The sequence below is a fragment of the Mobula hypostoma genome, chromosome 16, assembly GCF_963921235.1.
Source record: "Mobula hypostoma chromosome 16, sMobHyp1.1, whole genome shotgun sequence".
In the NCBI taxonomy this organism is placed as follows: Eukaryota; Metazoa; Chordata; class Chondrichthyes; order Myliobatiformes; family Myliobatidae; genus Mobula; species Mobula hypostoma.
Genome location: NC_086112.1, coordinates 8,768,563 through 8,779,165, shown reverse-complemented (window position 1 = coordinate 8,779,165; position 10,603 = coordinate 8,768,563). Strand labels below are relative to the sequence as shown.

General features: G+C 39.6%; 1 protein-coding gene across 4 annotated transcripts in view; it reads right to left on the bottom strand.

The window, feature by feature from the left end:
- Positions 1-773: 773 nt before the first annotated feature.
- tmem161b (transmembrane protein 161B) overlaps positions 774-10,603 on the bottom strand; it is a 55,645-nt gene continuing 45,815 nt past the window's right edge. For 3 of the 4 annotated variants that reach the window (XM_063068504.1, XM_063068501.1, XM_063068502.1), the window contains 2 exons: positions 10,009-10,105; positions 5,117-7,153 (listed from right to left, as the gene is read on the bottom strand). In XM_063068504.1, the coding sequence (XP_062924574.1) occupies positions 6,876-7,153; positions 10,009-10,105 (375 nt within the window). In that variant the 3' untranslated portion in view covers positions 5,117-6,875. Of the gene's footprint in view, positions 4,739-5,116; positions 7,154-10,008; positions 10,106-10,603 lie in introns of those variants that run through there. The other variant, XM_063068503.1, reaches the window with a different exon arrangement.

The following is a 10,603-nucleotide window of genomic DNA, read 5'->3' as shown; positions in this document are numbered from 1 at the left end:
ACCTGATACAGTTACAACCGCTGAACGATAAATTCTGATATTAAGTGCACAATCAAACATCATGACAAACTTGTGATGAATTATTTACTACCTTGTGATCTGCACTTTTTTTTTAAATTAAGGGCCTCACAGAGAATAAGAAAGCCATTTTATTTTGCCAGATTTTGCAAAAAGGGGCACTGTATTATACAACTGCAACATTTGTGTTGATGTTCACAAGTAATATTCCATAAACTACCACCAGAATGACAATTTTTACCATGCATTATTTTATTAAGATGTGTATCCTTAACTGGAGGATAGAACTTGGAGCTGAGCAGAGTTGCAACGAAATTTACACATTTGCCCAAATTAGCATTGACGCTATGATTGCTGGTATTGAAATATAACAAAATGCAAGTAACGCTATATGCATTTATTTCAGATACACAGTATTTTCAGTATTAATTACATACAAGGGTTTTAATGCTCCAAGAAGGTGGTGGTGGTGCTTTTTTTAAAAAAAAATTGAATTGTTAGAATTTTCTTCAATGTTTTTTGATATTTCTGGGAAGTTGACTGGTTAATTAATTTATTTACGCAAACACGAGGAAATCTGCGAATGCTGGAATTTCAAGCAACACACATAAAAGTTGCTGGTGAACGCAACAGGCCAGGCAGCATCTCTAGGAGGGGGTACAGTCGACATTTCAGGCCGAGACCCTTCGTCAGGACTAATGGGTCTCGGCCCGAAACATCGACTGTACCTCTTCCTAGAGATGCTGCCTGGCCTGCTGTGTTCACCAGCAACTTTTATGTGTGTTAATTAATTTATTTATTGAGATACAGCACGGAATAGGCCCTTCGAGCCGTGCCGCCCAGCAATCCCTGATTTAATCCTAGCCAAATCACAGGACAACTTACAATGACTAATTAATCTAGCACTGGTACATCTTCAGATTATGAGAGGAAACCAGAGCAACTGAAGGAAACCCATGTGGTCATAGGAACAATGTACAAACTCCTTACAGACAGCAGAGAGAATTGAACCCGGGTCATTGGTACTGTTAAGTGTTGTGTTAACCACAATGCTACCATGTCTCAATTGTGAACTGGTTTAGAATTGGAGGCATTTATAGACCAGACTATGGCTGTTTTTTTTTGCTGAAACACTACAGTTTCATATTTACTTTGAATATTTTTTGCTTTTCCAGATTTGTCTGCTTTATATAAAATTATATTAAAATTTTAAACTGCTACGCACAAGTATGAAGTTGTGTTTCCTGGATCTTTTATTCGAGTCTCTGGATTACTATAGTGGAATACCACCACAACTCCATTCTCTCCACTATAACCAAAATAAATTGAATGACAAACTTGCAGTCTTTTGGAGAAGTATTCACATCATAAAATTTAAAGTAGGTTAATAAAACTTTTGTCCTAAGTAACCAGTTCAGTCTCCAAGGTGACCAATTTCTACTAAAACATTTTCACTGAAACATGTATCTTACTATAACCAAGATACAACCACCCTCATAAATACAAGAAAATGTCCCGCTTCATTCAAATCAATAGCAACGATATTATTAAAAAAAGGCTTTAAGCCATTTAAGTGCATTCAGATATAAATACAATTCTCTAGAAAGGCCTCAGACATTTACTACTGGTTAGGAGGTTATGGATAGCTACTTCCAAGAGGACCGCAGCCTTGTTGTGGTTTGGAGGCTTGCTTGTCTCAATGACCTGGAGAGCTATGTTGGCTGGAGTCAGGGCTTTATGCTTTTGCTCTTGGTAGGGTCACCCATGCCAAACAGGTCAAAGGGTTGTCAGATTAAAACTGGTCCTCCAGGTTCAGGGGTTCAGCTCAAGGCCAACAACCCTGACTGGCAAAACAAAATTGTTATGGAAACAGCAATGAAGAGTCCTTCTACATCTGAGTGGGACAGTATTTCTGAGTCCTCGCCTGGGACTTGCATGAATGACAGTAGTGAAAACCGAATGGAAACAATTGACCTGATGAAGGAAGACCTGAACACCACCAGAGATGTAGGGTCTTCATTGCTGTCCCAAACGGGCAAAAAGCATGGTTAACTACCCATATATCATGGAATATCTAATTCCATGATTAGGTTTGACACACCAACTTTAGGACTTTGATTCAAAATTGTTCAAATTCTCTCCTAGGATCTTGACTTCACTGATGTTTACTTACTTTTAGAGATACAGTGTGAAATAGGCCCTTCAATCCATACCCCGCACCCACATCTCCTAAGCAAGCCTAATTTAATCTCCAGACAATTTACAATGACCAATTAACCTACTAACTTGTATATCTTTGGAGCACCCAGAGAAAATCCATGCATTCCATGGGGAGGACATACAGAGGTTCCTTACAGCTGTTGCTGGAATTCAACTCCAACAACCCCAGCTATAATAGCATCATGTTAATGGCTATGCTACTGTATATTAAACTCTATCCATTTATATCAGTTAACCGTTAAATATTAACATTAAATTTGAGTATGTCAAAGGTGAGATACATTATTCCTTAATATTCTTCAAGAACATTACTTGTAATTAAGAAAGGAATATAACCTCATTTTATTCTGTGAGCAACATACAAAATGCTGGAGGAATTCAGCAGATCAAGCAGCATCTGTGTAGAGCAGGGGTTCCCAACCTGGGGTCCACAGACCCCTCGGTTACTGGTAGAGGTTCATGCATAAAAAAATGGTTGTGAACCCGATATAGAGGAATAAATGGTCGGCACTCTGGGCGAAGACCCTTCATAAGGACTTGCCACTTCATTGAGTTGTCATCATATATGCGCCTGCAACTTCAACTATATATTACCCTCCATAGATGCTGCTTGACTCTGGATTTCCAGCATCTGCAGAAATCTTGCGTTTATAATTTTATTAAACTCCCCCCGATCTACAATTGTGCAGGTGGGATGTCAGCTTTGCCTGGTCACAGAGCAAGATACGTTGTACAAAAGAGTCATCTTGTTTGGGTGCTAGGAGTGCCTTTGCTAGTTTGAGATGGAGTTGCCTGGTTTTACTTGATTCACGCTCTTCTTACCCAATACCATTGCATACAACCTACAGCACTGTAGCCAATACTGATGCTGACTTTACAGTCTAGCTCCCAACTGGCAAGGTGAACTGGAACAAATGACACCTGTCAACGGCCATTGACAAAATGGATCAATAAATTAGTTATTTAATCTAACTCACCAGTCCTGCTCAAAAAAATTATGGTTACATTCCTTCTGTCTTTTGGTACAAAGAGGGATAACTATGTCTTTTTGTCCATAAAATGTCAATTATGCCTATAGCTAACAATTTATAATGGAAAAAAAATTAAACCAAGTACAGACCAATTCCAATGACTGATGATAGAGATTTCAGCTATGATTTAGGTTCCATTAGAAAGATCATACTTTCTTCACTGTTACGTCAGTACAAGTCATGTTCACAGAGGAAGTTGTAATTATATAAAGAATACAAAAGGACTAATTTTATTTGCTCCAAACATACAACTATGTACAGCTTAGTAGGTATAACAAATGGATATTACTTTTAAAGGGTTATGCCTCATTAGAAAATGGTCAATTAAGATTAATTGCTACTTCTGGCATTTTATACTAATAAACTGAATTTCAATCTTACTTTTCTGATATGCTTTCATTATTTAATTTGCATCCACAGTAATTGCACTTAACTTTCAAAAAAGATAAATAGAGATGGAAAAGGGCCAGAGATCATATTTGGCCAATAATGTATCAAAAATATGCTGCTGTACCACAGAGACGAAGCAACATTCTGTACTGTTTGATTAGTCTGCGACTTGTCCAAAATAGCACCATTCAAGGACGGTGCATATAATTTGTATTTAAACGATAACATCCAATAAAACCCTTGGAAACTTGAAGCATGTTTATTACTTGCATGTCCTTAGCAAACTGAATTAAAATCGATAGCCTAATCAAGTGTAGTATCCCATCTATTGCTTGCAAAGGAAATGTAACGTTCCATAACATTCAAGAAAATACCATTCAGCAGCAGGACAAATATAACAAAATAGATTTAAATAAAACTTACTTGGCACATTACATTTTCTTGAGGAAGTATTAAATAATTCTGTAACAATTACTGAAATTCAATTTAATTGAGGGGTAGCTTTTATAAACTACATTTAATGAACAAAATTGAAACCAAAAATCAAACTCTCATCTTTTCATGGATGGGAAATGTTGGAGGTTTACCAATTAAATCATTTATAGTTTTTAAAAATTATTATATATTGCAATGTACCGCTGCCCCAAACAAAAAATTTCACAACATTTGCCAGTGATATTAAACCCGATTCTGAATCTGATTACAAATCATGGAGCCTGTTTTAATCACAAGAGTCTTTCTCTTCTACATTACATCTTGTATCATCCAACCTCTCAGTAACAGCTTTTGCAAAGTTTTGGAGCGTGAAGACTATTATATAACTGCATGGTGCCGTTACAGGCAGTCAAATGCATACAATAAATATTTTAGGCATTTAAATTTCAATTTACTATGGAATTCAGTAAGAAATTTCTTGATGTAAAAGTTAAGATGTTACAATATCAAACAAAGAAAAGTATATCCTTCAGCTTGTAAGTGAAGTTCCATTCAATAGATTTGAAAGTTATGTAAAAAATTTGAATTCCAGTTCATGATACGATGTAGTTAAGAGCAATGAGGTGCTTCTAAAAATTAGCTTCCTGTAATGAGGCAAGCCACAATCCATTGTATTGAGGGTTTTTTGGACAATACAAAAACACTTAAAATAAAAATCATTCACCTAATATCTCATCTCAAGCGATAAATCAAACTCTCTTACAGCAACAAGCACAATTCAAAGAAATTTGTTCCCTTAAAAATCTGAAATATTTAACTCTTACTGTAATATACAGTAGTAATAGTCTCATTCCAGCTGTAAAGACTTCTTTACAGTGAAAAAATGCTGGATTTTCCAACAAAAGGATAAATAAAACACATTTTAACAAATGGCTCAGTTATTCCTAAGGAGTCTCTCAACACTAATTGCTGATCAGATTGAATCTTCTTAGCTCTAAATTTAAAACCAATTCCGCGTCTCAAGACCGACTGTGAAAGGAGGAGAGTTGAACATGGGGCTAGCAACCCCATCCTGTAAAAACCCAGAGCTACAGAAATGCAAACAGAAGCTTCAAAGACCTCATCTCTGGGAGAGGGAGGGAAACCAAGAAGATGGGCTACACCTGGGGACAACTTGAATGACTGGCCCAGGACAGAGCACTCTGGCAAGCTGCTATTGGCAGCCTGTACCCCAGTAGGAGAATTGGGCTTAAGAAGAAGACAACATTTAGAACCAATTAAACTTTATGTTTAAAATCATCACAGGGTCACAACTGATAAAGTCCATTCGTACTTGCCTTGGGCGAGGAAAATGGAAAGTCTCATCCATTATCTTAATGCTTGCATGAGCATATTGAAGGGATTAAAAAAAGTGTTCACATTCAAATCATGCGACACATTAACAAAAACACGAGAGATTCTGCAGATGCTGGAAATTCAAAGCAACTCATATAAAATACTGAAGGAACTCAGCAGGTCGGACAGCATCTATGGAAATGTATGAACAGTCCACATTTCGGGATGAGACCTTGATCAGGATTGGAAAGGAAGGGGGGGAAGATAGCAGAATAAAATGGTGGCTGGAGGGGAAGGAGGATAGCTAGGTGATAAGTAAAGCCAGGCAGGAGGTGAAGATAAAGGGCTAGAGAGGAAACAATCTGATAGCAGAGGAGAGTGGATCATGGGAGAAAAGGAAAAAGGGCAGGCACCAGTGGGAGGTGACAGCCATGTGAGAAGAGGTAAGAGGCCAGAGTGAGGAATAGAGGAGGGGAGGGGAGAGATTTTTTACTGGAAGGAGAAATTGACATTCAAGCCATCAGGTTGGAGGCTACCCAGATAGAATATAAGATGTTGCTCCTCCACCCTGAGGGTGCCCCCATCGTGGTACAAGAAGAGGCCATGGACCAGAATGAAAATCAGAATAAAAATGTTTGACCACCAGGAAGTTCCACTTCTAGTGGATGGAGCATAGATGTTCGATGAAGCAGTCCCCCAATTTACAAAGTGTCTCAGCAATGTAGAGGATGTTGCATCGGGCAATGTCATTTTGTAAAGCTAATGCTAGAATAAAGTTCTGACCTTTTGCTAACTTTTAGATTTAAGATTCTGATCTTAAACTTCTAAGCAGATTAACATTTATGGAACACACACAAAATGGTGGAAGAACTCAGCAGGTCAGGCAGCATCTATGGAGAGAAATAAACAGTTGGCATTTTGGGCCTGTTCTCTTACAAATCTTCATCAGAGTCTTGGCCCAAAATGTTACTGTTTATTCCTCTCCATAGATGCTGCCTGACCTGCTGAGTTCTTCCAACATTTTTATGTGAGTTACTCTGATTTCCAGCATCTGCAGAATCTCCTGTGTTTAAAACTCAGCGGAGTTGGAGAATTAAGTCCATCAATTTTTAATTTTAACCATCGTTATCCATCAACTTAAAACCACTTCGGCCAAATAATCTTTTGTTGATAACTGCAAAGTTCATGCAAAGATAATTGACCTATCCATTGCATTGGTAACATGACATCATTCCAGCCTCTAAATTTTAAATTGTTAAGATATTTAACCACCCTGAGAACCAGAGGATGTATTGGAACTGAGCAGGTTAATCTGTGTTATGTATTTCAGCAATATGCTGATTCCACAATGGGTTAAAATATCCTTTTGTTTTAATCTCCAAAAAGTGGCTTTGATTTGATGTTCTAGGAGAATATTTGGACGTCCAGCTTTACCATGCTAGTCACTCATGCGATTGTCAAGTACTGATGATAGAACAATCCAAAAAGGCTTGTAGAGAACAGGCAAGCTGCAATCCACCATGTTAGAAAGGAGAGGAGGCCTCGGAAGAGTAATGGAGTGAAAACATTCTGTAGACCATCCAGTGCCATTGTTATTTGTGCAACTGTCAGCTTTTTGCTTTCATTGGCTACAAGGGTAGATGATTTGACAGAATTGGAGGCTTCAGTGATCTCCTTAGGAGACATATATGAAGGTTCTGAGAGGAGTCCCCAGGAATGGTGACCTGTTTTGTGAAAATATAAATGGAATACCAGTTGATCAATCACTTCCAAAGCTTTAGTTTATTTTTCCTTTATCATTAAAATGAAAACGTTGAGGTAAAGTATAAAGATGACCACAAGCCCAAGCAATGAATTTGAATGACATAAATATACACTCAGTGACCACTTTATTGGGTACCTCTCTGTACCTAACAAAGCAGCTCCTGACTATATACATTCATGGTCTTCTGCGGCTGTAGCCCACCCACTTTAAGGTTCGACAGGTTGTGTGTTCAGAGATGCTCTTCTGAACACCACGGTTGTAACATGTGGTTATTTGAGTTACTGTTGCCTTCCATCAGCTTGAAGCAGTCTGACCACTCCCATCTCACCTCTCTTATTAACAAGGTGATTTTTCACACAGAATTGCTGCTTACTGGATGTTTTATGTTTCTTGCACCATTCTATATAAACTCTAGAGACTGTTGTGCATGAAAATCCCAGATCAGCAGTTTCTGAGATACTCAAACCATCTTGAAAGGCACCAATAATAATTCCAGTCAGTCACTTAGATCACATTTCTTCCCCATTCTGATGGTAGACCTGAACAACTGAACCTCTTGACCATGTCTGCATGCTTTTATGCACTGAGTTGCTGCCACATAATTAGTTCATTAGATATTTGCATTAACAAGCAAGATGACAGGTGTATCTAACAGAGTGACCACTGACTGAAAATTCATCTAGTCTTCAAGTTGAAAGGACAAATAATGCTAGTGTTTATTCTGCTTGCTTCCATATCTTTTTATTCTACTCTCCTACAAACAGCTGCACAGGTGTTCAAACACCTGTTCAAGGACATCTACAGTCGTTCATTGTTGCAGAGGTTCCCACCTGCTTCAAAATGCCATCAATCATACCGGATTCCAAGAAGAGCAGGGAGAGCTGCCTCAATGACCATCACCCCTTGCACTCATGTCTGTGATGATCATGGTCGATCATGGCTAGAATTAACTATGAACCTGGTACCATGGACAGCATTCAAATTGACTGTATCACCATCTGGTGCGGAGGATCAGAGCTTGCTGCAAAATGTTATAAGCTCAGCCAGTTCCAACATGGGCACTAGCCTTCCCAGTGAGGACATCCTCAAAAGGCGATGATTCAAGAAGAGAGCATCTATCATTAGGAACCCCCATCACCTAGCACATGCCCTCTTTTCATTACTACCTTCAAGGAGTTACAGGAGCCTGAAGACACCCAGGAACTGCTTCTTCCCCTCCACCATCAGATTTCTGAACAGACAATGAACCCATGAACATTACCTCATTATTTTTGTTCCTTTTGCACTACTTGTGCATATACACACACTTTTTGTAACTTACAGTACATTTTAAGTATTACACTGTAATACTGCCAGATACAACAAATTTCATGAATACATCACTGATAATAAATCTGAACAACACACCCAAAGTACTGGTATCCTCAACATCCAACACATCACTCTCCACAACTTCAGCCTTCTACAGGATTCTACCACCAAACACGTCTTTACCTCCTCCCCATATGCTGCTTTCTGCAAGGATCACTCCCTCCACGAACCCCTTGTCCAGTCATCATTCCCCACTGATCTCCCTTCTGGCATTTATCCTTGCAAGTGGCAGACATGCTACAGGTGTCCATTCACCTCCTCCCTCACCTCCATTCAGGGCCCAAAATTCCTTCCAGGCGAGGTAATCTGCTGGGGTCATCTGTTTTACCTGGTGCTCCCGATGCAGCCTCCTCTATATTGGTGAGACACGATGTAGGTCAGGGATGGCTTTGACGAGCACCTCTCCTCCATCCGCTAAAAGTAAGATTTCCCAGTGGCCGACCATATTAATTCCTATCACCATTCCTAGACCAACATGTTGGTCCATGGCTTCCTCTTCTGCCACGATGAGGCCACTCTCAGGGTGGAGGATCAAAACCTCATGTTCTATCTAGGTAGCCTCCAATCTGATGGTGTGAACAACTTCCAGTGATATTTTTCCGCTCCCCCTTCCCTCTTCTTTAATTCCACACTCAGGCCTCTTACATCTTCTCCTCACCTACTCATCAACTCCCCCTGGTGCCCCTCCTCCTTCTCTTTCTCTCATGCTCCACAAAGCTCTCCATTCAAATTCCTTCTCCAGCCCTTTAGCCTTTTCTACCTATCACCCATCAGTTTCTCCGATTCATCCCCTCCTCTCCCAATGCACGGTTTCACCTGTCATCCTCTAGCTGATCCCCCTTCCCCTCCATCCACCACCTTATTTTGGCATCTTCCCCCTTCTTTTCCAGTCCTGACAAAGGACCTTGGCCCAAACTCTTTATTCCTCTCCGTAGATGCTGCCAGACCTGTGTGTCTGGTGCTCTGGATTTCCTGCATCTGCAGAATCTCTTGTGTTTATAATAATCCTGATGGGGTGGTGGAGTGGAGATACCAAAGGAGATACAAGGCACTCCTTCCCTCCACTCGCCTGCTGGTCACCTTTGGGCAAGGTGGAGCAACTGCTTAACCCCCACCCCCTTGATAAGGGTCACGTGAAATTTCATTTTAGGTTCTAATCTTTACCATCAAATCATCAAGGAATAAAATTATCGAGAACTTAGATCTATCAATATTCTATTTCAATTGAATTTGAAAAGAGAATGTATCAATATTTCAGAGCAACACACACACACAAAATGCTGGAGAAACTTCATATCCTGATGAAGGGTCTTGGCCCAAAACATCCTGTTGATTCATTCCCATGCAGCTTGACTTGTCGAGCTCCTCTACCATTTCGTATGAGTTGCTCTGGATTTCCAGCATCCACAGAATTTCTTGTGTGTACCAATATTTCACACTTACCCAGGGTTTTTAAAAGCAGTGTTGTATGAAGAAGCATAATCACTGGTGCCACATATTGAAGTGCAATCACACAAAGGTAATAGAACACCCGGGCAACCTTCAAGCAAAGGAACAACGCTAAGTTATTTTATGCTCATTGATGAGCTACATGATTTAAAAAAAAAGTCATGACGATACATCACCTTCTTACGTTCAATTCTTAGCAAATAGTTAATTTCTTCTATTGTCATAGGACACTACAGCATAGAAACAGGCCCATCAGTTCATCTTGTCCGTTCTGAACTACTATCTTACCTACTCCCATCAACTTGCCCTAGACCGTAGCTCTCCATATCCCTCCCATGCATGTACCTTTCAAAGCTTCTTATACATGTTCCTATTGAAACTGCATTCCCCCACTTCTGTTGCCACCATTGCACCACCCTCTGAGTGAAATTTCCCCTCAGGGTTCCCCTAAATGCTTGACCTTTCACCCTTAACCTATGACCTCTAGCTTTAGTTTCATTTAACTTCATTTGAAAAAGCCTGTTTGAATTTACCTTATACACCCCTCAGTTTTGCATACCTCTATAAAATCTCCTACCCTCCATAGAAT